We start from the raw sequence: 27,847 nt of genomic DNA, 5'->3' as shown, positions 1-27,847 counted from the left end.
AGCCCCTCTCTGAGATGCAGCTTGCTTATCTGCAGATAGGGATGCTGACCCCCGCCTCGCAGGATGGTACTGAGAGTAAGACAAGGCAATGATGAGAATTTGCGGTAGCTCTGCTGTCCGGACAGGAAGTCCTTGTCACGATCCTCTTTGCAGGTTGCACAGTTAGGGTGGTCCTGGGGCCCCTGGCGTTGCCTGGGTCAGGGTTCTGGGGATGCACTGGCGTTAGTGGGCAGCTGGGAGCACGCAGAAGTGTGTCCTAAGGAGGCCTGCCAGAAAAAGAAATTACCAACGCTGATATGATTTGAATGGAGTCCCCTCAAAATATATGTTGAAGTCCTAACCCCCGGTGCCTCATTTTTATTTCTTTCTTTCTTTATTGGCTGTGTTGGGTCTTCGTTGCTGCACGCAGGCTTTCTGTAGTTGTGGCGAGCGGGGGCTACTCTTCGTTGTGGTGCACGGGCTTCTCATTGTGGTGGCTTCTCTCGTTGCGGAGCACGGGCTCTAGGTGTGCGGGCTTCAGTAGTTGCAGCACACGGGCTCAGTAGTTGTGGATTGCGGGCTCTAGAGCGCAGGCTCAGTAGTTGTGGCACACGGGCTTAGTTGTTCCGCGGCATGTGGGATCTTCCCGGACCAGGGCTCGAACCCGTGTTCGCTGCATTGGCAGGTGGATTCTTAACCACTGCGCCGCCAGGGAAACCCTCTGTGCCTCTTCTTATAAGGACACCCATCATGTCACATTAGGGCCCACCCTAATCTAACATGACCTTTTCTTAATTTGCTTGCATCGGCAAAGACCCTATTTCCTCCACTCTAGAACCTGTGAGCCACAACCCCTGAAGCCCGGGCGCCTAGAGCCCGTGCTCTGCAACAAGAGAAGCCACCGCAATGAGAAGCCCGTGCACTGCAACAAAGAATAGCCCCCGCTGGCCGCAACTAGAGAAAGCCCGTGCGCAGCAGCAAAGACCCAATACAGCCAAAATAAATAAATAAATAAAATAAATTAAAAAAAAAAAAAAAGAAGAGGCACAGAGATACAAGGAAAATGCCATGTGATGAAGGAAGCAGAGATTATAGTGATGCATTTAAGAGCCAAGGAATGCCAAGGATTGCTAATCAGCACCAGAGCTAGAGGGAGGCCTGGAAGAGACCTTCCCTGGGCCTCCAGAGAGAGTGTAGCCCTGCGAGCACCTTGATTTCACACTTCTGGCCTCTAGAACTAAGAGAGGACATATTTCTCTTGTTTTAAGCCGCCCAGTTCGTGGTACTTTGTTATAGCAGCCCCAGGAAATGAATACATACCCCAAGCTTTGCCACAAGCTGACTGTGCTCATCCTTTTCTAACCTCCACCCCACGTTCTTCCAGCATATTCTAGAACTCAGGGATCTGCACTTCCCCAGTTTAATAGTTCAGATGACATGAACATTCTCCCCTCTGTGCATTACATCTCTGTGTATGCAGGGCAAGGAGGTGCAGTTCTAGAAAAATCAAGGGCTCTGGAGTCAGCCAGTAGCGGGTTAAATGCTCAGCTCCGTCACTTACCAGCGCTGAGAACTTGGGCCCTCCAGGCAGCACCTCAAGCCGCCTCTTCCATACAAGTGGCCACAATGGCACTGCCTTGAGAGATGTGAGGACTAAGTGGGACAGTTGTGGAAACACCTGGAGAGTACCTGATTCTACCTGGTCCTCAACAAACGTTTCTTGAATTGAAATGAATACAATAACAAACCCCCAGTGGGGCGGTTCATTCAATAGATGAAATTAAATTTCTGTTAATATCATAGGCTCACAAAATTGAAAAGGTTAATTGCACAATATTTTCGCCTGCAATTGAGGTACATGGGAAAAGAATAACTCAATTATACCAGGTTTTGTACTTTCTAAAAAGAAAAAAATGTCAAAGGGAGGTAAGTTATTTTTTTCCTACATAAAATTAATTCACTGCTCATTAACATGGCTCTGCTTTTGTATTCTTCAGCTTCCTAAATATAAGAGGCCCGATTTATACACCCCATTTGAACGTTTTTAGAATGCCTCAAAATTAGTGTTGATTTAATTTATTTTCACCAGAGATTTGCAAAATATTTGCCTATTTTGAACTGTAGGTGATTCATTCGGGGAGAGAATAGGTGGCGTCTGCAGAGCGGGTGCTCCCCGATGCACAAAACTGAGCAAGCGGGGAGGAGATGGGGGCTTGCAGGGACCCTTCCCCAGCCTCCCGCCTCTAGGTGCACCCTTCCCGCCCCGCCAGGGGCTTCTCCTGTGTGCAACCTTTCCCTGAGTCTGCATCACCCAGAGAAGAAAGCTGAAGCTCCTTGGCTCGGTTGGGATGCCCTTCGTGAGCTAGCCCAGGCTTGTCGCAGAACGCACCTGTCCCCTCATGCTCACCTGCCTCACTCCAGCCCGCCACCTAGTGGCGCAGAGCCGCACCAACAGGCATCAGTCTGCGCAGCCTGGTTACCAAAGCCCCTCCCTCCAAGTTCCTGTGGAGCCTCCCATTCCCTAGGAAGGCATTCATTTGCCCACTCCTCACCCTGCTTCCCAAGCCGGGAGGGCTCCTCTGGGCTGACACAGCCTCCCCTCTTCCTGCTGCCCCGCCGCTCCTGGAAGGCAAAAACCCTTCGGACAGACCCCATCCCAATCCAGTGCCTGTTCGTCCCACTGAATTGAAAAACAAGGCCTCCAGTAACACAATCAATTCATTAATATCTGAGGTCCTCGAAATTGAGCATATTTTTGAGTGGAAGTTTATTAAATGTTTGTGAATGAATGAATGAGTTAGTGGGTAAGTGAGTGGCTGAATCAGGTGTTCTCCTTTGGAAGATTTTTCTAGCCCTAAGATGTAATCAAATTATATTCGCTGCAGCAAGTCTTTTTAAAACCCTCACACTGAGAGCAAATTTAATGATATTATTTTAAAAATTCCCCAAGATGCAATAAAGTGCAGTGAAGTCCTTTCCATAATCCTGATATGACCAGCTAATGCTGTTAAATCAGAATTTTATAAGCGTGGTTATATTGGATCTGATTTCACTGAATTTTATCATAAGACGATACATTTGTTTTGAACTGAATGGAATGGAAGTGAGAGCTACAGTTCTTAGGCACTTACCATTCGTCAAGCACCATGCTGGGCACGTTTATGTACATTCCATCATTGTACGGAACGCTGGGCCCAGGTGATGCTTCATCCTGGACGTTTTCTTCATTAGTCATCACCGTCACCATCAACACCATACTATCACCGGCATCCCCATCATTACCAACATCACCATCATCACCTCCGCCACCATCACCACCACCACCATCATTACCATTATCACCAACATCACTATCATTATCACCACCACCACTACCACTGTCACCACCATAATCAACACCACCATCACTGTCACCACCACCATTGTCACTATTACCATCACCACCAGAACAACTAATATTGAGCACTTACTCCATGTCAGGCACTCGCCTCAGTATTTAACATGTTTTTTCAGGTAGACCTCACACACACCCCATAAGACAGACACAGTTATTATCTCAATTTTTAATAGATGAGGAAACTAATATTAGGATAAACTCAGGGATTTTCTCAAATACCCAGCTAGTGAGTGAAAGAGCTGAAAATCAAATCAGATGCTTAGTCTCATTCATTCATTCGGCAAATACTTTCTGAGAGGGTCTCTTGCACAAGAGAATGCGCCGTCTGCTTGGGTGGCTTCTGCTGCCCTGGTTTCCCAGGCTCTGCACAGTCATCTGCTCCTACGCCTTGGAACGAACACTGAGGGTGTCACCTCTCACAGCCCCCTTGGCAAACTGCTGTCCCTCATTAATATTCCACAGCACACCCAGTGAATCATTTCCACCTCACTTCTTTTTTAAATCCTTGGCACTTTTCGCTTCTATGTTTATATTTTTAAAATTAAGAATTATTTGATATATACAAATAGATATACCATAATGCTGTGTAGATCATGGAGCAGAGCAATAAGTAAAAACAGCTGTGGGGCTTCCCTGGTGGCACAGTGGTTGGGAATCCGCCTGCCAGTGCAGGGGACACAGGTTCGAGCCCTGGTCCAGGAAGATCCCACGTGCTGCGGAGCAACTAAGCACGTGCACCACAACTACCGAGCCCGCGTGCCACAACTGGTGAAGACCGTGCGCCTAGAGCCCGTGCTCCGCAACAAGAGAAGCCACTGCAATGAGAAGCCCGTGCACCGCAACGAAGAGTAGCCCCCGCTCGCCACAACTACAGAAAGCCTGTGTGCAGCAACGAAGACCCAACACAGCCAAAAATAAATAAATAAAATAAATTTTAAAAAAATAATAATAATAAAATAAAATAAAAACAGCTGTGAACTCTACCCTGAGCCTAGATCATACTATTCTATGTGCTCCTTCCTGCCCAAACCCTCCCCCTCCCCCTCCACAAAAGTAACCACTTTCCTGAATGGTATCTCTATCATCACCTTGTTTCTTTACAGTTTCATCACAAGGCTGTAGCCCTAAACCATCTAGTGATTAGCTGAGCCTGGCTTTTGAACTTTATGTAAATAGAACATTCTGTGTGTGTCCTTCAAGGAGTTGCCTTTTCCACTCAAGGTTATGTGTTGATATGTGTAGCGTTCTTCGTTCACTTTTACTGCTGTGCACCATTCCCTTATATGAATGTGCCAGACTTTATCCATCCTCTTGTGAGTGGGCATTTGGGTTGTTGCCCATGCTTTGTTCTTAAGATGATGCCCTGTGGCCATTACTGTACGTATCTCCCAGGATATGGGCTGTAAGAGTTTCTCTAGAGTGTTGACTAGAGAGAGATTGCTGGGTTTGGGGTGTCATGTCATCAGCTTTATTCATGGAACACTGATAGTGTTCTGAATCCGTTGTGCCAGTTGACTATCCCCAGCAACGAAAGACCTCACCAACTCTCCATATTCACAGACCTTCTAGATTTTGCCAATCTGGTGGGTGTTAATGGTCTTGCCTATGAATTTAATTTAATTTTCCCTGGAGATCTTTTCATATGTTTCCAGGCACTTCTCATGGTCTCCTCTAGGAGATACCTGTTCCTGGTTTGGGCAAACATTTTTATCACCATCTTTCACTTCTTGTTGACATTTAGAAGTTCTTTGTATATTTTCTGTATTAATCATGTGTTCATTTCATATGTGGCAGATGCATTCTCCCTGTATGTGTTTTGTCTTTGTTTATGGTGTCTTAAGTTCTCGATTTAGTGTAGTAGAATGTCTTCCTCTTTTGACTTAAGAAATTCCATCCTACCCCAGGGTCATAAGGATACTCTTTTATAATATCAAATGAAAGTTTCAAGTGCAAAATGTTTTTCACATTTAAATCTTTAATTTGCTTAGAATTGATTTTTCTGTAGGGTTTGAGGTAGGGATCTAAATTATTTTTTTCCAAAGGGAGAACAAATCTTCCAGCACCATTAGTGAGTGGTCTACTCTTTCCCACTGATTTATAACATCCTCTCCACATTACATCTAGTCTCCTTACATCTGTTGTCTGGATTCTATTCTGTTCCTAATTATCTACCCTTGCACCAATATCACACTGCCTTAAGGTTTATAATAAGCTTGATAATGTCTTGCTATCTGATCGGGCAAGTGCCCCTCCTCCTAAATCCATTCCTCTTCTAAAGATAAGTAACTGGCTACTCTATTCCTGCATTAGTGAACACACGCAGCTGTTTGTCATATTGCCTTTGCACTGGTGCTATTTCATTTCTCTGGGGCGCCCCTCTCCCTCTTTCCTCTGAGTAACTCCCGCTGGATCATAGGCTCAAATCAAGCCTCATTGCCTGCAAGGCTTCTGGAATCATCTTGCAAGACGAGCCAGGTAGTTATTCTTTTGGTATAACCCTCCTGCACTGAGTTGTCCTTGCTTGCTACTTGCTGCTCCCTCCCGCCTTGCCTCCCACTAGCCCTGACTTGCTTCATTTTCACACACCCATCAGGAGACAGCTGGGAAAACTAGCCTAGAGCCTTCCCTCCCTCCTAGACAGCGGTGCTGTTCCAAAGCCTTTGATCCCTTCTCTTGGAGAAAGGCTCAGGGATCTCTAGCTCTATTTTCCAGGCAGAGGAAGTGTCCTCACCCCTCTCCCCTCCCCCCAGCATTGCTTTCCTTCTGAATCACTGCCAGAGCCTGGGATGAGCCCAATGGGACCTCAAGCCTGTCCCCTCACTGGGAGGACGTGGGGGGCAGACAGAAAGGTCACTCAGCCCACATGGGATCAGTCATCTCTCCGCACCAGGCCCTAGGCCTCCACCATGTGCCAGCACCACGCCCGGCACCGTCCCTTCTCTTGGGTCTCAGTTAGTGGACCTCATGTCCAGCCCATCAACTGCCTTGGCTGCCGCTGCCACCATGTCCCGGGGCCCAGCCTCCTCGCTGGTTGGTGTGGCCTTCACTTCGCTGACACCGACCTGCTGTCACTATAGGGTGGGCTCTGGTGAGGCGGCCGTGCCAATGGCAGCGGGGCGGGCTGTGTGGTGGCCCCTGCATAGCCTGGTCCAGGCTCTCACACCCGGACTCAAAGAGCTGCTGGCTGGCCCAGCAGTACCATGGCCTCGGCTAGAGGGCTCTCATCCTGGCTGTGGAGGCCACTGGCAGGCGGGCCGGCAGCTGGAGGTAGGGCCCTCGGCCGGTGGGGAGCTAGTGGGCGGGGCCAGGCTCTCCTACCCCTCTTCCTGCACGTGCTCCCCTCTGTGCCTGGCTTCCCTCGTCGCACGGGCACAGGGTCCTCCCTTCCTCCCCCCCAGCCCCTCGGCCCCTGCACCCGTCCAGTCCCCCTTCTGGGACTTTCAGCGTCTCCCCTCCTCTTCCCTGCAACGTGTCACCAAGCCAGGCCACCAGCACCCCGGGCCCTGCAGTTGCAACGTCCCGGTCAGCAACCCGCCTCCGTCCTCACCCCCACGGCAGCCTCTGCTCCCAGCAGCCGGAGAGAGGCCTCCGGATCAGAGCTTTCTGCGCCCGTCTCCCACTGGCTTCAAACCCTGGCGGCAGCAGGTCAGCACAGCTCTTTCGCTGGAATCTGCACTGCAGGGCCAGCCCCTGCGTCTCCAGCCACTCCGGATGGCGGGCAGCTAGGGAGGGGCCAGGTGCACCGTGCTCCCCTGTTTCCCATGCCTAGGGCCCAGCGGATGCCTTCCCGCTCCTTCAGCCTCAGTGCAGGCAGCCCCCGCTCCGTGAAGGCTGGCCTGGCCTGCCCAGTCACGTGGCCCTTCTCCAACCCGCCCTGGGCACCGTGAGCTTCTGTGCACGGTGCGGCTTGCCACTCTGTGGTGCGAGCATCTAGAGCTCGGGATCGGGTTTGCCTTGCTGCCTCTTGTAGCCTGAGTGTCTGCACCGAGTATGGCCTCAGCCTGGGGGATCGTGTCGCTTCGGCATCGCTGTGTTCTGGTCAGCTCCTCCCCAGTGGAGTGAGAGATCTTTGAAGGCAGGGACCAGGCCTTATTCCTCTCTGCCTATAGGGGCCTCGCATGAAGGAGGTGCTCTGTAACTGTTTGTTGAATGACTGAATGATTGAACGAACGAACGAGTGAATGCAGGACAGACGTCATTGTGAGGGTACCCAGGGGAGGGACTTCACATCCATACTGACCCACCCAGGGTACCACGTGGAGAGGCTATTTGGGGACCTGCAGGAAGGACCGAGGTCCCGTGTGTCCAGACACTCTGCAGGGCCGATCCAGGTCCCCTGGCTGCAGGGCTGAAATGGAAGCATGCAGGCTGGACAGACAGGCCTGGTCCCATTCCTGGGCAATGGCCAGAGTTCGGAGAAAGCACAAAAGATTCCTGCTGCAAAATCAGACAGGGCATAAGATAGTTTAAAAATATACAAACCCGGGCGCGCTATGAAGCCAGTGGTGGAAAGGTGGGTGCAGAAGAGGCATGGGGGCAAATGAACATGTTTGGGTTTAAACAAAGCCGAAGCATCTAACAGCCGGGGAGGCTGGCTTGAACATTCCAGCATGTTCTGTTGATTTATGGCTCTTGCTAGGTAACAGAGTACACTGAGGCGGGTGTGATTTTAAAGCTGCGGCTCCTGACCAAAGAAAAAACCATTAATCGGGCTGGGGGCTGGGGGAGAGTGTAAATGCAGCCCAGAGGACAGGAACGGCTAACAGCAATTAGAGCAAAGCCAAGGGTATCCAACCCTCCATGTCTGCAATCCTTCCCGGGTGCGTTCAGCTGCGAGGGTGGAGAGCCAGCTGCTGACATGGCTTCTCCTTCAGAAAGACACCAGCGTGAATTTATCTTTTATTTTGCAGTAAATCGATTTAGTACGTGTCCGATTTCTAACACAGCACTGCTAGTGTGCAAAACATAGGAAGTGTGTCATCCTGATGGTCAGGATTCATTGTCTTCACTTAGGTTACAAAGGGCTCCAGCCTCTCAGCAGCTCTGTTCACTTGCTGAGTACTCACTGATACTTCTGTGTACCCTGCTGGGGTTCCAGGGTGAATGAGACAGAAGTCCCCACCTGGTGAAGCTGACATTCGGAGTAGGGGTTGGGGGGGACAGATACTAAATAATAGTCACACTTAACAAGCAAAGTGTATTTTTATGCTACAAAGAAAAAAAAGCAAAGCCAAGTAAAGGGGTCCAGGAGTAGGGGTGAGTGTCTTGGGGGGGCTGGTTGCAGTCATAAATAGGAGAATCCTGGTTGGCCTCATTGAGAAAATATTTGAGCAAAGTCTTAAAGGAAGCGAGAGACTAAGCCTTGGAGATAAAGGAAGAACAATCCAGGTGGAGGGATAATCCAGCAGGTGCAAAGGTCCTGAGGCAGGTTGGAGAAACAGCAGGGAGGCCAGTGTGTCTAGAGAGGAGTGAGGTGGGAGGAGTGGGGAGAGGGAAGCAGATCATGTGGGGTTCTCAGGCCACTGGGAGGACATCGTGGCAGGAAGAGGGGGGCACTTGGTGGGGAGGGGAAACCGCAGTTCACTGGACCATTCTGTGCCAGGTCCTGTGCTGGGGGTTTGTGCACCTGAGAGAGGTGAGACTCACTTATCTAGTTCATGAACAAGCAGGCTGAGGACCCTGGGGAAGGGCCAGCAGGAGGTCCAAGCTGCTGAGTGGCAGAGCCTGAATTAGGGCCTTTACCTGCTGGTTCCTTACCTGCCTTTTCCTCCCACAAACTCCTACTTATTCTTCAAGCCCCAGCTCAAATGTTCGCTCCCTCTGAAGCTTTTGCTGACCGCATCTGTACTCCTTGTGTCTGGTGTCCCTGCAGCCCCAGGACCTCCCCCTCCCTTATATTAGGGCTTCGGATCCCTCTTCTGGACCATGGGCCCTTCAGGGCCTGTCCCCAGGCTGATTTACACCTGGTGCCCAGAGCTCACTCAGCAAGTGGTTATTGAACAAATGAATGGGAGGGAAGGGGGCAGGGAGAGAGGGAGGAGGTAGAGAGGGTGGATGGACGTTTGCAGAGCAGCCTGTGAGAGAGAGAGAGAGAGAGAGATGAGTGATGTATAGGGCAGAGGGCAGTTAGCTGGGAGGAACGTACACTGCAGTTTGTGTCTCTCCCACACTCACACGCTCTTTGCAGGCCCATGTGTGTCCTGTGGCTCCAGGATTCCATCTTGCAGATGGCAGGTGCTGGTCCCAGTCCTGGAGAGCTGGGCTCTGTCCCATCATACCTACATACATACATCCATCTTCACTGTGTACACTGGTAGCTGCCCCTGGGAGCCCTAACCCTGTACAGACCCCTGCAGGCCCCCCTTGTCTTTCTACCCGACCCCTATCACCAATACAGGGACTTCCCAGGGGCCTGGAGGCAGCTGGGCTGAAGGGCGGGACAGCACGCCCTCCAAGAAGCTAGGATGTGCGTTCTGGGGTCTCAGCCCAGCTCCAGCTCCTCTGGTTGCATCCTCTCTGACTCAGAGCCCCATTCAGTCTCTGCTTGGAGGGGGGATTGCAGCAAATGTGTAGGACTTGGCACCCGGACGATGGTGACTGTGGGGAAGTAGGAGAAGAATGAACTCTACCTTTGTTCATTCATTCATTCAGCCACCCCCTCAGAAACTATTGCGCACTTACTACGGCCTGGTACTGTTTTAGCTGTGAAGCCCTGTGCCCATGAAGTGTATATTCTAGAGACACAGATGGAGAGTGAATAAACAAACAAGGAAGTGATATTATGTCAACTATGTTCTTCTAAATTTTCACATAATGCTAAGTGCTGTGAGAAAAATGGAGCAGGGAAGGAATGAGAGAGGGACAGAGTTGCCATTTGCAATGGCGTCACATCCGGGAAGGCCTGTCTGAGAAGGGGCTATTTGAACAAGGACCAGAGGAAGAGAAGGAGCCTAGGGAGAGCCTGAATCTGCCCGGGGGAGTCATGGCTGCGCGAACGCTCCACTTCCTCAACTGCAGAGGGGCTCCCGTGACACCCACCTGGCCAATTGCCAGCAAAGCACCTAGCGCCACGCCTGGCACACAGTAGGTGCTCATCATACGGCAGAAAGGAGAGCTGCGAGAGCCTCCAGTTCTGGGAGCGGCCATCCCTCTGGCTCCCGGGGCGGGAGCGGCTCGTGCAACGCCCCAGCCTCAGCGACCACTCGGTGCTCCCCTCATGCTGGTCCCAGGTCAGAATCCCGACCCCGAAATCCAGTCCCAGACCCGGGGCCCATGCCCTGCACACAGGCCTCCCTGCCGCGGGGGGGCGTCTTGCTCCGTGTGTCCACGTTTCAGAGTCTCCCAAATGCACTGGGCCCTCCCGGTGATGTGGCTGAGTGTGAGGTCCTGGCAGTCAGAGGCTGGAAAGCATGTGGGTGCAGGCAGTCTACTTGGGAGGGGATCCCAGGGCTCATCGCTTGCTCCCTGCTGTGGGGAAAGGGGGCTCCTGTCCACTGAGACGTGGAAGGAAGGTTCTGGAACTGATCCCTGAAGGAAAGGGGCAGCAGCAACTCTCCAGGGAGTCTTCTTCCAAATAAGTCAGGGGTGCCCAGGTGGCACTGACTCCCCGCACTCCAGGCTGCACGGGCTCGAGACCCAGGGGCGTCGGCGAAGGCCTGGGAGCAGAACGCAGCAGGACGCCAGAGTGCTGGAGGGGACCTGGCGGCCGGGCGAGTCGGAGCCTGGCCAGTGGTCCACCGCAGCTGCGGCTAGAACCAGAGGACGGCTGAGGCTGTCGTGGCGTCTTTCCCAGCCCCAGTCTCATTCTTCAGCACCATGACCCTGGGCAGGCCAAAGATGGGACCCCCCCTGGCCTCAGGGACCGGTCCAGGGGTGGGCAGGTGTCCAGGCTGGGGTCTGTGACTGCAGAGAGTGGGGACGGCTTTCCTGCTCCAGCAGAGATACTGTGAGATGTGAGCCGCTGCCAGCCGCGGTCTCCCCACACCCAGAGAAGTCCGCCTGTAGCAGGCGGAGAACGAGGCCAGCCCCGGGGAGAAACAGAGAGGAGAGGCAGATGAGGTCCAGTGAAGTTCAAGCTCCAGGGGCCATGTGTCCCCCAGGTTGGGTCTGCTTTCTGAGGCTTGGGTTCGTGTCCCCTTTTTGCTAAGCCAGTTTGGACTGCCTTTCTGTCACTTGCAACCCAAGGGTGCTGGCCAATGCTTCCCATCATCCCTGGCACCGTTGGGCCCTCAAGGACCCTAGTTCTCAGGCTCTGCAGCAAGGCTAGTAGGTAGGTCCCAGCCATAGTGACAGATCCCCCAACTCCAGCCCTGCTCTGTGACAGGCCCAGCTGCCCTCCTGTATGAATCAGTCGCCTCTGCCTTGGCTCTCCAAGGCCCTCTGGGTTCTGACAGCCCCATTGGACTTGCCTCTCTGGTTCCCTAAGGGATGCTTGGGATGGTCCTGCCACCCAGCATGGCCCCTGGCTTGACCCACCAAGACACCTGGGCCGGCCCCGCACCGTCTGCCCATGGCAAAAACTTTGTGGGGCAGCCTGCACCACTCCCTATGGGAGCCACTGTGGTGGGAGGGAAGGAGAGGGGCTGGCCATCTGCGTTGCTGACAGGCTTCCCCAGTCATCCATTCGTTCATTAATCCATCCAACAAGTACTGCATAAGCTCCTACTTCCTGCCAGGCACCAGGGGGATGGGGCGTGGTGGGTGAGTGGGAACACAGCACTGAACACACAAGCGAAAGTCCCTGCAACCGTGGAGCTGACATTCTTCAAGGTTGAAATGGGGGAAGCGGGGGAAACAAACAACACTAAGATAAGTTGGTAAAATATAGGCTATGTTAGTGATAATCACTAAGGAGAAAAAAAGTAAAGCAGAGCAGGGGGTGTGAAATGATGGGGCTAAGCCTGCAATTCTAGATGGGGTGGTGCCCGTTTTTTAGCATGGGGAGAGGTTGGAACCCAGTGCTAGAGCCAGGTTGCCAGGCTTCACCTCCCATCTGCTGCTCATGAGTGATCTGACAGAGATTACTCAACTGCTTTAAGCCTCAATTTTCCCATCTGTGAAATGGAGACGCTAATAGCGCCTACCCACTGAGGTTTTGGAGGTGGAGTGAAATAATGCATTTAGAGCATTTGCACAGTGCATGCCATGTGAGTGGTTCCCCAATCTTACCTTCTTTTCGTGGCCTGAGATGTGTAGATTCCCTCATGCTCTGTGTCCAGGAATGTTACACTCAGGAGAAGCGAGGAGCGTGATCCTCAGTTTTGAGGTTTAAATGCTAATGTGGTCTGTGATCATCTGGATGGCTCTCGTCCATCTGTCCATCTGGTTCCCCATGAATCTGTCCCTCGAGTTTACTTGCGACCTTGAAGTCAGGAATGTGTGTTATTCATTGGAATCTGCTCCAATGTCCATTGCAGGCCTGATACTTAATGGTGATCAATAATTTCTAATTAAATTAATGGATGGTGAATAAATGCTGTAAGGACTCAGCAATGACTTCAAGCATTGAAGTAATCAATGAAGGCTTCATGGAGGAAGTGTCATGAGAAGGTGGCTTGGAACTGCCAGTGGGAAAGAGGAACCCCGTCTCACTGTGGAAGGCTGGGTCCTGGAGTCTCCCCTTGAAAGATGAACTTGTGTCCCCAGATGAGGGTCTGGCTCTGGGCTGCTGCATCAATCTCCCGGGAGCCTGCCCTCCGGAGGCTTGGAGTCTTTTCCCCTGATACCGCCAGGCCCGGGTGGGACATGGGGATGAGCACGGGACCTTCAGGGCCCTCTCGCAAGGTCTGGTCAGAGGGGCGGCTGAGTGGAGGCCGCACACTCAGCTGGCAGTGCTGTGAATTATTGATCACCGGAGAGTAATGTGTAGGCAAGATCATTTCCCTCCTAGGCCAAACTGCTCCATCGTGCTTAATTGCCTGTTTTCCAAATTTCCCTAGGGCTGGCCTGGTGTGTGGGGATTAGTTCTGTGCCCATTTATTTTACTTGAATCCAGTCGGTGGGGCAAAACGGGATGCCGTCCATTTCTCTTTGGTATTAAGTTTGAAAGCTGTGGATGGGATTAACTCAGGTGCTTACATGGGGGGAGGGACTCTTGCTTTACCTGGTACTGCAAAGGGGTGCTGCTCTGAGCACCCCATCCCCTCAAGGCTTGCCTTACATGTTTGAGTGGTGGCCTGGCAGAATCTGAGAAATGAGGGACAATCTACACTCCCTGAGCACCTGTGATGTACCAGGCTCTATGTATATCATCTTCTTTAATCCTCACTGAGATATCCAAATAAAATAAATATAATACACCAAAGTGGGGAACCAGATGAAGAACCGGTTTTTTCAAAGAAAAATGTTAAGAGCAGGTTTCAAGGATTCTTCCACCCCTTCCTGACAGGGTAGGGTGGTGGGTAATGACGGGAAGTCACGAGGAGCGTTGCTCTGGAGAGGGCTGTGCTGAGGCTGCTATCACTGCTAAGTGGGAGGAAGAGGAGGTACCTGCCCATTCTCTGTAGCCAAGTGTGGATGGATGACTCAGAGCTTAAAATGTACCTGATGGGTTGCCAGCCAAGAAAGAATAACAGGGGCCAGATTTACCTTCCCACCCAAAACAACTGAAAAACAAGACAAAACATTGGAAACAGTGGTTTTCAAGAGACTGGGCAATGGGCAGTAAAGGACAGTGACCACTGAGAAATGAAAACACACAAGGAGAGCCCACGATTGCCCCAGCTTATGCCTTGAGAGTTTCCCGGCCATGTGTCAGGGGGACATTGTCCAAGCTGAGTCTGGCAAAATCCTCAGGCTGAGGAAACTGAGCTGAGATTCTGGGGAAATCCAGGAAGCTGGAGTACCCAGGGAAGAATAATGTAGAGGAGAGAGCTACAAAGAGAGAGAGAGAGAGAGTTCTGGAGGTATGGAGAGGTCCAGCATAAGCACTCAGCTCAGAACTGATCAGCCCATACATGGGAGAAAATTGCCCAAAGTCAGGGAAAGAACCACCCAAAACCACTGACCAGAGGGAACAGTGTTTCGAGCACACACAGATTTGGGAAGAGTGCCTGCTGGAAAAATTCACATTTCACGGGGCATTGGACAGCCTACGCAGGCAAGCCTTGGAGAATAATTTGTCCCAGATGGAGAACTGGTCCAAATGTGCTTAGCAAATCAGCAAAGTAAGACTTGCAAGGATCAAACTGTTTCTGAGTTAACAACAACCCAGAACAAAGCTCAAGAATAGCTATAGAACTACAAACATACCCAGCATCCCACAAGGTAAAAGTCACAATGTCTGACATTCAGTAAAAAATTACCTATAATGGAAAAGAATCTAAAAAAGAATATATATACATATACACACACATATATATATGAATCACTTTGCTATACACCTAAAACTAACACAACATTGTAAATCAACTATATTTCAAAAAAATTGTTTTCAAAATTGAAAAAATAAAAGACAGAAAACAATGTAAAAATTACCAGTCATGCCAAGAAGCAGGAAAATACAACCCATAATGAGGAGAAAAGTCAGTCAATTGAAGCTGATCCAGAATTGACACAGATGTTAGAATCAGCAGACAAAGATGCCAAACCAGTTATTATATCTCTATTCCATCTGTTCAAAAAGTTAGAGGAAAGATGGAACATACAATAAATGTAGGTTTGGATATAAAAAATATTTGGTTTAGGATATAAAAAATCCTAAACCAAACTATTGCAGATGAAAACTACAATGTCTAAGATGCAAAACACAATGGATGGGATTAACAGCAGGGTAAACATTGCAGAAGAACAGATTAGTTAACTTGAAGACAGCAATAGAAACTATCCAAAAAGAAACACAGAGAATAAAAAAACAAAAATAATAATTTAAAAGAGAGACAGAGCCTTGGTGAGCTGTGAGACAACGTCAAGATGCTTAATATATGTGCAATTGGAGTCCCTGAAATAGTGAACAGGGAGGAAGAGAAAAATATCTGAAGAAATAATGACCCAAAACTTTCCAAATTTGATGAAAACTATACACTTACAAATACAAGAGTGTCAATGAACCCAAGCACAACAAAAATGAAGAAAACCCACACTAAGTCATATTATAAGTAAATTGCTCAAAATCAATAATAAAGATAAAATCGTAAATGTAGCCAGAAAGGATGGGGGTGGGGGGAGAAGATCATGTTACATACAGAGGAACATAGATAAGGATTACAGTAGATTTCTTGTAGAAAACAATGCAAGTGAGAAGGCAGTGGAGCAACATCTCTAAAGTACTGAATAAGAAAAAATATGTACTGTCAACCTAGAGTCCATATCCAGAAAAAAAAGTCTTTCAAGAATAAAATCAAAATAAAGGCTTCTCAGGCCTATGAAAACTAAAAGAATTCACCTCTAGCAGATCCTAAGTATAATATGTTAAAGGATGTCCTTCAAACAGAAGGAAAATGATACTAGATGAAATATGGATCTACACAAAGGAATGAAGAGCATTACCATCAGACGTGGTAACAGCACAAGTAAATATATAATATTTTCCCATATTATTTTAGTCTCTTTAAAATATAATTGGCTCTTGAAACAAAAATATGACAACAGAGTGTGTGGTTTATGACACAGACAGCACAATGTGTCACAAACTGTGATATGTCACTAAAATAATACTTAGAGGGAAATTTATAGCACTAAACATCTATATTGGAAAAAAAGAAAGTTCTCAAATCAATTATCCTAGGCTCCACTTTAAGCAACTAGTAAAAGAAGAGCAACTTAAGCCCAAAGTAAGAAGAAAGGAAATCATAAGGATCAGAAGAGAAATTAACAAAATATAGAACAAAAATAATAGGGAAAATTCATGAGGTCAAAAGCTGATTCTTTGAGCTTTTGTATCAATAAAATTGATAAACCTCTTGCCAGACTTACGAGGACAACAAGAGAGAAGACAGTATTACCAGTAGCAAGAATGAGAGGGTGACATCACTACAGATCCTACAGATATTAAAAGAATAATAAGGAAATATTATGAACACCTTTTTGCTAATAAATTCAGTGACTTAGATGGAATGGATAAATTCATTGAGAGACAAACTACCAAAGCTTACTGTAGAAGAAGATATCCTGAGTAGTCCTGTAAGTATTAAAAGAAATTGAATTGATAATTTAGAACCTTTCCACAAAGAAAACTCCAGGCCCAGTCACTGATGACTTCTATGAAATATTTAATGAGTAAATAATGTCAATACTACACAATCTCTTCCAGAAGATTGAAGAAGGGGGAACACTTCCCAAATCACTCTGTGAGGCAGCATTACCCTGGTATCAAAACCAGACAAGGACATTTTGAGAAAAGAAAACTACAAACCAATATCAATATCCCTCATGAACATCAACACGAAAATTCTTAACAAATCTAATCCAACAACAGGGGAAAATGATAATACATCATGACTGAGTGGGTTTATCCCAGGCGTGCCAGCTGGGTTTAACATTTGAAAATTGATCAATGTAATTCATCATATTAACAATAAAAAATCCAAACTATACAATCATCTAAACAGACACACAAAAAGCATTTGGCAGTACCCAACCTCTATTCCTGATTAAAAAAAAAAAAAAAATCTCTCAACAAACTACAAATAGAAGTGAACTTCCTGGGGCTTCCCTGCTGGTGCAGTGGTTGAGAGTCTGCCTGCTAATGCAGGGGACACGGGTTCGAGCCCTGGTCTGGGAAGATCCCATGTGCCGTGGAGCAGCTGGGCCCGTGAGCCACGACTACTGAGCCTGTGTGTCTGGAGCCTGTGCTCCGCAGCAAGAGAGGCCACGATGGTGGGGGGCCCGTGCACCGCGATGAAGAGTGGCCCCCACTTGCCGCAGCTAGAGAAAGCCCTCACACAGGAACGAAGACCCAACACAGCCAAAAATAATAAATAAAATAAATAAATAAATAAATAAAATTAAAAAAAAAAAAAGACGTGAACTTCCTTAATTTGATAAAGAACATCTCTGAAAAACCTACAGACTTAATGGTCTTAAATATGGAATACTTTCCCACAAGACAGGGGACAAGGCAAGGATAGCCACTTGTACCATGACTATTCAACATTGTACTAGAGGTTAGAGCCAGTGCAATAAGGTAAGAAAGAGAAATAAAAGGCATTCAGATTAGAAAGAAAGAAGTAAAACTGTCTTTATTCACAGATGACATGATTGTCTATGTAAAAATCCAATGAGATCTACAAAAAACTACCAGAATTAATAATAAATTTAACAAGTTTGTGGGATATAAGACCAATCAGAGTCTAAATTTTAAAGATATCATTTACAATATGAAGTATGGAGAAATAAATCTAACAGATGTGAAAAACCTATGCACTGAAAATTATAAAACACGAGATAAATTAAAGAAAACCTAAATAAGCAGAAAGTGTTCTATGGGTTGGAAGACTCAATATTGTTAACACGTCAATGCTCCTCAAATTGATCTATAGACTCAACACAGTGCAAATTCAATCTCAATAGGCTTTTTTTTTTTAAACTGACAAACTGATTCTGGAATTCATATGGAAATGCAAAGGATCTAAGATAGTCAAAACAACTTTGAAAGGAAAGAACAAATTTGGAGAACTAATATGATCTAATTTCAAGAACTTATTATAAAGTTTCAGTAATTGATATTGGTATTGGTGGTATTGTGTCAAGGTAAACAAATAGATCAATGGAACAGAATAGAGAACTCAGAAATAGACCCACACATTTATGGCAGCTGATACAGCTGATTTCGAACAAAAATAAAAAGGTAGTTCAGTGGAGAATAAATAGACAATTGGTGCTAAAACAATTGTGTGTGTGTAAAAATGAACTTCTATACCTCAAAAAAAATGAAACTTATCTCGCATCATACACAAGAATTAATTCAAAATGAACCATAGACCAAAACGGAAAACCCAAACCTATAAAATTTCTAGGAAAAGTTAACAGACTTTTCTTAAAATAAGATTGTAAATATTTTAGGCTTGTGGACATTATGGCCTCCACTGCAACTATACAACCCTGCAATTATGGTGCAAAAGTGGCCATAGAAAATGCGTAAATGAATGAGTATGGCTATGTGTCAATAAAACTTTATGACTATGTTGAGTCTACTCTGGGAATGCAAGAATGGTTTAAAGATAAACTATTAATTTAACTCACTCCATTAATAGATTGAAAGGAAAAAGCCAGATAATCATATCAATAGATACAGCAAAACAAAGCAACTAGCCAAATAAAAAAAAACCCACATTAGACAAATTTTGACAGTAATTCTTGATAAACTCTCCCAGAAAACTAGGAAGGGTGAGAAAGGGCACCTATCAAAACCCAACAGCAAACATTTTTTCATGTGAAAATTTAAAAGCATTGCTAGACCAAAGACAAAGATGCCTTCTGTCACCACAGCTATTCAACTCTACTTTATACTGGAACCAACTGAGCCAGACATAAAATGGGGAAAGATTGGCAAGAAAAGGTCCAAATTGTCTTTAATTGCAGACATGATTGTCTACATAGAAAATCCAAGGTAATCTCTCAAACTATTTAAAACCATATAACAGTTCAACATAACTGCTGGGTACAAGACAGCACACTAAAGTCAATAGCACTTATCCTGAACAGGAATACAATTTAGAACATATAAGAGAGGCAAACTCCATTCACAAAGGCAGTAAAATCTATAGGGTACCTAAGATGAAATCTAAGAACAGATGTACAAGCCCTATATGGAAGCAGTATAGCAGCGCGGGTCAGAGAAAAGCCTCCAACCCAGAATGCCTGGTTCTACATTATAGCCCTACTGCTAATTGGCTTGGGTAAATTACTTGACCACTCTCTGCCTCAGTTTCCCCATTTGTAAAGGGAGACAATAATATGTACCTCTCTGGGAAGTTGGGAAGATTAACTGAGTCAAATATAAGTGTTTAGAACAGTAATTGGCACATATAAATATATAACTGTTTGCTATTATTGTTGGGAAGAAAATTACAACACAATTGAACATGAAAGAATATCTGAATAAATATAGAGATAGATCATGTCCATGGATGGGACATTTCTGCCTTAGAAAAATATCATTTCCCCCTGGTTAAATTTATAAATTCTTTGCTGTTTCAATGAAAATGATAATGGGCTTTTTAATGGGATCTGATAAACTGAAAATTTATATAGAAAAGCAAAGGTCCAAGAATAGTCAAGACAATTTTGAGAAAAGCAAAGACTATACCATTTGATCTACTTGATACTGACTTATTATAAAACTATAATATCTAAGGCACATGGGCCAGATAAAAAGACCAATGGAATAGAATAGAGAGTTCAGAAATAGACCCACACATATACAGGAACTTGGTGTAGATGAGAGCTGGCATTATAATCAGAGGGAGAAAGATGGATTAGTCAATAAATGATTTGGATATTAGGTACTTCATGTGGAAAAAAAAGTATATAATTAGATCCCTACCTCACCCCAAACAGAGCATTATGCTATAGATGGGCTAAATGTAAATATAAAAGAAAGACATTCTATAGCTCACCTTCATAACTCAGCAGGTAGAGAAGTATTTACTGAAGAGGACACAAAAGGCAAAATACTTAAAAGAAAATATTGATAAACTTCACTACATCAGAATCAGCAACTTCTGAAGGAAAACAATACCATAAACAAAATTTAAGAGAAAAGCAACAAATTAGAAGAGAATGTTTGCAACACACACGATCAGACAGAGGATGGGTAGTAAAATTACATAAGAAGCTCCAGGAAGTCAGTAAGAAAAAAGCCAGAGGGGCAAGGGAAGATCAGGCAGTTCTTAGAAGAGGAAATGGAGATTCTCAGCCTCACTAGTAATCAGGAAATGCAAATTAGACAACCATCATCTATCAGCTCACCCACCAACTTGAGGTGCATTTACTCAGTTTCAAGTGCTACTCAAAATTCGATACACTGCTGTAGGAGTGTAAATTGTTTCTTGCTGTGGCAACATGTACGAAGTTAAATACATACATATACCATAACCCTGCCTCCAGGTGTCCATACTTGTTATGAGGAACCAGGTAAAATGATGTCACTGTATTGTTGTTTGAAATTCCTACAGGTTGGAAACAACCTAAATATCCATCCAAGTGGGTGGAGAGGATGGGAGAAATAATAAATTAATTGCAGTCACTGCTCATAAATGTTTAACAACCTACTACCTAGGGGGAAAAGCCTGAATCTGTAGCATTTGCTGATTTCCGGGCTGTAAATAACTCCCACCAAGGCTGATTCCTAGTTACCACCATGACATCACTGAACACAGAGTCTGGAAGAGAAACACACAATCCGTTCCTGCAAGAAGGTTCTTGGGGCAGGCTCCGGCACACCATTGTTTGTTTTCTCCTAGCATTCGAGATCAATAAAGAAACTAGGTAGAGCTGAAAAAATAAGGCTTAGAGAAAAAGCAATTTGCAATATGGTGCAATCAATGTGATAATGTTTGTATAAATTTTAAAATTACACAAAATGATATAATGCATGTACATGTGTTAAAGAATAGAGCATGGGTGAGAAGAAAACATAAATTTGGGGGCAGAATTTAGAAAGAGAATGGGAGGATTAGGACTAGGAAGGGATGCAAAGGAGTTTCAATATCTCTGATTTTATTTCTTACATTAAAAGATTCTGACATATTAGATGTCAGAATCTTTTTTTTTTTTTTTTTGGATGCATTGGGTGTTCTTTGCTCTGCGCGGGCTTTTTCTAGTTGTGGCAAGCGGGGGCTACTCTTTGTTGTGGTGCGCGGACTTCTCACTGTGGTGGCTTCTCTTGTTGTGGAGCATGGGCTCTAGGGCGCACAGGCTTCAGTAGTTGTGGTGCGCGGGCTCAGTAGTTGTGGCTCGCGGACTCTAGAGTACAGGCTCAGTAGTTGTAGCTCACGGGCTCTAGAGTGCAGGCTCACGGGCTTAGCTGCTCCGCAGCATGTGGGATCTTCCCAGACCAGGGCTCGAACCTGTGTCGCCTGCATTGGTAGGCGGATTCTTAACCACTGCACCACCAGGGAAGCCCAGATGTCAGAATCTTAATACTGATTCCTTTGAATCGATATTCAGAAGGTGGGGGATTGTAATAATATACTCTAGTCTCTGTTTATTTATATCTCATTAAAATAAATACAATACAAAAAATAATGTATGATCATGATTGTGTAAAAACAAAACTCTATCTTGAAAGGCCCCAGAATCAGACACTCCGAAAGGTTTCTGATAATTATGTTTGGATTCAGGATGACACTCTTTCTATTTTCCTTTCTTTCCACATTTTCCATCATGAGTGTTACTTTTGCAGTGGCAGAAAATCACTAAACTTTGAGTGTGTGGCCAGATGACAGCCCTGGGTCCTTCCCTGGTGACATTGCTATTTGATGGGTCTCAGCACATTTCAGCGTTCTTAGACATTCTCTATCCAGAGGCACTGTGACCTAGACTGCGGTGGGAGGGTGGGTTTTTGTCTAGTCTTTCACTGGAGAAAAGATCCATCCGGGTACTGCTTCAGGCCGCCTCTCCAGGGAAAAACAGATAGTTCCCAGGGGCGAAGAGAACCAAGAGACCACCTTGAACTCCCTGTGGGACCTGGGTAGTCACAGAGGGGAAAGGTGGCAGAGAGGTAGTTACATTAGTACCAGCTAGTATGGGCTGACTGTACAAGATTTGGACTCACACAGACCTGGGTAAATCTCAGCTCGGCCACTTACTAGTGGGTGACTTCGGAAGTGACTTGGCGCCTGTTCATTCATTTATAAAACGAGTACTGTTGTAGATTCTGCTATAGTGCAAAATATTTGTAGTCCCTCCTTGGGGGAGGATTGTACTTATATGTGCCATTGAGGTCATGTGGTCATGTGACCTATAGTGTCGCTCCCTGCCCTTTGAACTCATGAGTGGTGGTTATGTGACTTACTTGGGCCAATGAAGTTGTAAGAGTGAGCTCATGACACCCATCTCTTGTTCACCTCTATCATGACCCCAGCAATGCCCAAATGTAGGGCTGCTTGGTCAGCCTGGTTCCCAGAGTAAGGATGACAATGATCAGAGCTGCAGCCAACTTGTGATGGGCATGTGGCATGAGTGAGAAATAGATTCTGTAAGGCACTGCATTTCCAAGGGTCATCCATTGCTGCAATACAACCTAGTCCATTCTGGCTGATACAGAGTCCTCACATTTTGAGGACAGAACGAGATAACACCTGTAAAGTGTTTAACTACAACCAGCTAGCATACAGGGATGTAGCGGTCGGGATAAGTGAGGTTATGTTACAGTAGCAAATAACCCACAAATCTCGGTGACCAAACACAGCACATGTTTATTTCTCACTCAAGCTACACATTTAATGTGGTCCCTGTTCTTTGTAATCATTCAAAGGTAAAGCCATGATCAAGATAAAGATCATGGCTTTATCTTGACATTTGCTTTTTCAAGACCCTAAGTCAGGAGGAAAAAAAAAAAAAAGAATCTGGCAAACCACACTCAGGCTTTTAAAGTTCTAACTCAGAAGAGACACCAGTCACTTTCTTTACATTTCACTACACCTTCTTATGACGATGCCTAATTTTTGAGGGGACAGGAAGTGAAAATCTATCCAGTACGCAGGAGGAGGTGGGAAGCAGGACATGTGAGGTCAGCACGAAGACCTCCCTGTGGCCATTCGATGAATGGTAGCTGCTGTTAAGAGTTACTGTTGATGATGACATTTAGGTTGATTCCAAATGGAGACAGACGGATGTGGGAATGGCATTCGAGGCAGGGGACAAGCATGTGCAAATGCACAGCGTCTTGAAAGGGCCAGCCTTGCTCAGAAAATTGCAGAACAGGTCGAGCATACAGGGAATTGGCTAGAGATGCAGTTTGGGACCACATTACAAAGACCTTAGAATTTAGACTCTAGCGTGTAGAAGCTGGGAGCCTTGAAACATTTTAAGCAGGAAAGTGAATGATCAGCTTTCAGTCCACATGAGGGAGGGGTGAGCCCCTGAATGCTGGTGGGGCGGTGAGGCCGGCATGAGAAGGGGGAGGGTTTGAGAGCTCTGAGAGCAAGTCAGCAGGACTGAAAGATGGACAGGCTGTGAAGGCTTAAGGGTGAGGGGTCGAGAATGACTCCAGCTCATCCTGAGTGGGAAGGAGGAGGAGGGCCAGTCTCGGTTTCTGGAGAGGTTGCCTAGTGCAGTGCTGGAGGTGGTGAGTAGCTAAAATCACAAACAACGGTAATATCTCGTTTGACAATGTTGTGGAGCAACAGGAACTCTCTTACATCATCTCTTGGTAAATCCTTTGATATCAGTTACTAAAGCTCCACATACACAGATCCCAACATCTGGCAATTTCCTAATGAGCATATATGCCCAACGGAAGTAAGTCCAGGCAGACCTTTATTCATCATAATCTCCAACTGAAAACAAGCTAAGTGCCCATCACAAGGAGGGTACATTGCAGTGTATCTGTGCAATGGAATACTATAAAACAGTGGAAAATGAATAAACTACAGCTGCATGTATATAATAATGAGTGAAACTCAGAAACATACTGTTGAGCAGAAGAAACCAGATAGAAAAACATTCACACTCTATGATCCTACACAAAGACACCCACCAGCAAAATTATAGTGTTAGAAGTCGAGATGGGGATTATCTTTGGGGTGGAGAGTGTGGGTCGTGAGGGAGGCCTTATGAGGATGGCAGTGGCCTTTTTTCCTGATGTAGGTGGTAGTTACACAATTTCACTTTCTCAGAGAGGTCCTCTCCACTCACCCTTTATAAAATAGACCCCTCCATCCATCTCCATCCCTGCACCCTGCTTTCTCTTCTCACTCATCATGACCTCTATATTATACGTTCACATTGTCTTGTTGACCTCACCCCACTAATAGGTCAACTCCATGGGAGCAGAGAGTTTGGTCTGTTCTGTTCTCATTACCCCTGTGCTGGAAATGGGCCTGCACATAGTAGATGCTCAATAAATAGTCATCGTTAATGAAAGACTAGGGAGGAGGCCGTACAGAGAGAGAGGTTGGGGTCAGGAGAACAGAGGGGCAGGATGTGTCAAGGGGAAGGGATGCCTGCAGGTATAGGAGAGGAAGCAGTGGATGGCATGAGGTTGAGTGGGGTGGAGGTGGGCGCGAGAAGGAAGATGAGGGAGGGGCCTTGGCTCTGACGTAGGGGTGCTTCAGGAGAATGGAAGAGAAGTCCGGAGGAGCCCTGAGGGAGTCAGAGGAGACTGCATGGGGGTGCAAGGGGCTGAAGCTGAGCCTTGGGGCCCAGCAAGGTTCAAGACCACCAACTCCCGGGTCCCCAGCCTGGCTTACAGGCTGACGAAAGGGGTGGATCCTTGTGTTTGGCCAGGGCAAGGCCCTTTTCACTGTGATCCAGGGCATCCTGGAAGACAGGGTGGGTATTTCAGTGGGACTGACAGATGGGGAGGATGGGGGTGAGGGGGTCTCCCCAAGATCAGAGAGGTGAGGGTCAGCATGATGATGATAATGGCTAACATTCCAGAGCACCGATCAGGCCCCTGCTAAGCATGAACTGGGCACACCAGCCCTGTGATCACGTCCATTTAACTGGCAAGGTTGTGCTTGCCTGGGGCCCCTTCACTGTTAGGACTTGAACCCAAACTGTCCAGTTTCCAGTATCTGAGGCTGCAGCCACTTGCTATATGAGCTAGAGAGGTGAGTGGGGAACAGACAGAGAGTGGGATGCTGAGTTCTGTTGTTAGGTGTGGGGCACTTGAGCAGATCAGGCTGGTGGGTGATAGAGAACTGGATGTCAGCCTCTTTCAGTCCTGAGGGTCCTTGCATTTACCTGGTCTTTGAACTGGATCTGCACGCCTGTGCTATGAGGTGGACGTTGTGAGAAAGCTGAGGTGGGGACAGGTGCAGGACCTGTCCCGGGTCACTCAGCAACCAGATGGTGGCGCTGGCAGAACCCCAGGCCCTTCCTGGGTCCTGCCCTTTCACTTATGCCCTGCAGGGTGCTGGGGGGGGGGACTTTCACCTCCTTATAGGTTCATTCTGGGCATTTCTATGGAATAAAAGCTCATATCTAGCTTCAGAAACTCCCTCTCACCTCCCAGCAAGAAACCTCAGGTGGCTTCCACCTTCCCCAGTCTCTCCCATAACCCCATCCTCCTACCCCAGCCCCTTCTGGACTCTCCTGTCCCCACTGCAGTTTGGGGAGGTGCCTGGAGTCCCCAGAAAGCCAGCTGAGAAGAGGAAAGCATCACAGAATTGCAGGAGTGAGAGAGACCAGCGGCATCTCCCTCCTGTGGCTTGAACCACCCCCCAATCTCAGGCCAAGGACCCCTTCAGCTGTGGTACCCCTTGGAGGCAAGTCTGCACCTTTCCTACTCTCCCTTTCCAAACTGGTTTTGATGAGCACCTAGGAAGGCCTGCTGGTGTGTGTGGAGGGGGAGGGCGGGGTGGGGGTGGGGGTTGATCCATACCCGACACCCCTGACACACCCACTGGGGGCTGGGCTCCCTGCAGGGCGCTCAGTTCATCAGGCAAGGGGTCAGCTTGGAGGAGGTGGCAGCTCGCCAGAAGAGGGAACAAATAGCTTTTGAGCGCCTGCTCTATGTGAAGCACTGTGTAGGATGCGAGGGGGTGGCGGGTACACTTATGACTAAGGGAAGGGAGGGGGATAGGTTCCTGCCTGGCAGAGGGAGGAGTGACCCGCACTTCCCAGCCTGTTTTTGGAGCGTACCCAGCACTGTTTCTCCACTTTATCTCACCAGTAAGTAGAGAGGTGAGCATGAGAAGAGATCTCGGCGCTCTGCCTGGAGGAGGCCTACTACCTCCAGCCATCTCATCCAGAGTTTTGCCTTGTTTGTAGGGTGCTGATTCTCCCCGCCCCCCCAGTCCGCCCCCTAGCTTCCTCCCACGGGTCCAGTTTTGCGCTCAGGAGGTTCCTGGGAATGCGTCTGCCTACCCTCTTTTACCAATGAACGGGGGCTCTTGTCCCTACTCCCCACCCCCGGTCTTCCGCCGCTGTGAAGTCTCCCATTCTCCAGATGCGCCTTCAGCTGCACCCCGCTCCCTTCCCTGTTCTTCTGGTCGCCGCGGCCCTCGGCCTGGCGAGGCTGCCCACCTGTCCTCCCCTTTTCTAATCTCCCCACCCATGGGCAGTCTCTTACACAACTGGAGTACCTGGGCACGCAAGGTGACCCTCAAAGGTTCAGCTGACCCTGTGTCCCCCAAGCTGGCCATCTCCTTCCTCCCTCCCCCGCTGGCAGACCCAGGGACCAAAGGTGCCCACCCGCGAGGCCGGGAGCGCGGAGACGCAGCCTTTGCCGGGGCGCCGCCGCACCTGCAGGGTGCCGGGCTACCCGCGCGTGCGGCGGGCTGCGCGGGCCGTGGGGGCGGAGGAGCGGGCGGCGCGAGGGAGGGGCCTGCGACAGTGGCGGCGGCGGCGGCGGCCCCAGCCCTAGCAGCCTGGCTCGGCCCCGGCTCGGTCGGCGCAGCGCCGCGCGCGTCCCCTCCTGCCGCCGCCGCCGCCGCAGCCAGGCGCACCGGCACCAGGCCTCCGCCGCCGGGCGCACGGACACAGCGCGCACCGCCGGCCGGGATGCGCTCCCGGGCCCCGGCCCGCCCCCACCCGCGGCCGCCGCCCGCCCGCCGCGCTCAAGCCTGACCGCGGCGCCCGTCCCGGCCGCCCTCGCCCGTCCCCGGCTGCCCCCGGTCGCGATGCCCGCCCCCCGGGGCCCCGGTGGCCCGCGCCCCTGCTAGGCTGCGGCGGCATGGCCCGCGCGCCCGGCGCGACCTCTGCGGATTGCATCGGTGTGCGGCGGCGGGGCATGCCCAGGGCACCGGGCACGGCCTTCAATGGGCGAGGACACGGACACGCGGAAAATTAACCACAGCTTCCTGCGGGACCACAGCTATGTGACTGAAGGTAACGTACGTGTTGTCTGAGGCCCCCTCCGGCCGGCCGCGGCGTGGGGATGCCGTCGCACCGAATGCCCTCCGAAGGTTTGGACCGCGCGCTGTGTGTCGTGTCCCCCCACCCTACCCTACCCTGCCCCGCCCCGGGTCCGGGAGGGAGGGAGCCCGAGGGCGCCGGCCTCCGCTGCCCCGCAGCCCGAGAGCGCAGCGCCCTCCTCCGCGCCGCCCTCCGGCAGGCAGCTTTCCGCCCCCAGGCCTGGTGGCATCCTGAATCGGCCCTGGCCCTCAGTTTTTAAAAAGCCACCTCTGCGGCTAATCTGGTGAAGAAATACCGGGGAAATTTAGTGGCTTAGAATACTGGGTTTGCCCTGCCCAGAGCCCGCAGAATTTTCTAGGCTGCCCACTCCCTGGAGACGAAGTGGGACCCGGTGGGGGGGTGGGGGTGGAAAATCCATTGCCAGATTCCCCTAGAGGCTCGCGGTCTTCGGCCCCTCAGTGGGTGGGAGAAGGTGTCTGGTTTGGGGTTCATCTTTTATTCCTGTCG

At 48.5% G+C, this 27,847-nt stretch overlaps 1 protein-coding gene and 1 long non-coding RNA gene across 7 annotated transcripts in view; one reads left to right on the top strand and one right to left on the bottom strand.

Annotated features, from left to right (window-relative positions):
• Positions 1 to 141: 141 nt before the first annotated feature.
• Positions 142 to 27,411, bottom strand: LOC309627726. The gene is made up of 3 exons (XR_014243930.1): positions 27,323 to 27,411; positions 12,545 to 12,737; positions 142 to 266 (listed from the first exon to the last, which is right to left on the bottom strand). It is a non-coding gene; the product is annotated as an uncharacterized lncRNA (long non-coding RNA).
• PPP2R2C (protein phosphatase 2 regulatory subunit Bgamma) overlaps positions 26,860 to 27,847 on the top strand; it is a 164,978-nt gene continuing 163,990 nt past the window's right edge. For 3 of the 6 annotated variants that reach the window (XR_014243926.1, XM_082389870.1, XM_082389871.1), the window contains exon 1: positions 26,860 to 27,313. Coding sequence is in view for 5 of the 6 variants with exons in the window: in XM_082389870.1 (XP_082245996.1) it covers positions 27,244 to 27,313 (70 nt within the window). In the remaining variant the exon portion in view is untranslated. Of the gene's footprint in view, positions 27,391 to 27,847 lie in introns of all 6 variants that reach the window. The other 3 variants (XM_082389872.1, XM_082389868.1, XM_082389869.1) reach the window with 2 other exon arrangements.

This window comes from Balaenoptera borealis (assembly GCF_965194805.1).
Source record: "Balaenoptera borealis genome assembly, chromosome: 4".
NCBI classification, from domain to species: domain Eukaryota; kingdom Metazoa; phylum Chordata; class Mammalia; order Artiodactyla; family Balaenopteridae; genus Balaenoptera; species Balaenoptera borealis.
The sequence above is the reverse complement of the archived record's forward strand: the minus strand, read 5'-3'. Positions and strand labels throughout refer to the sequence as shown.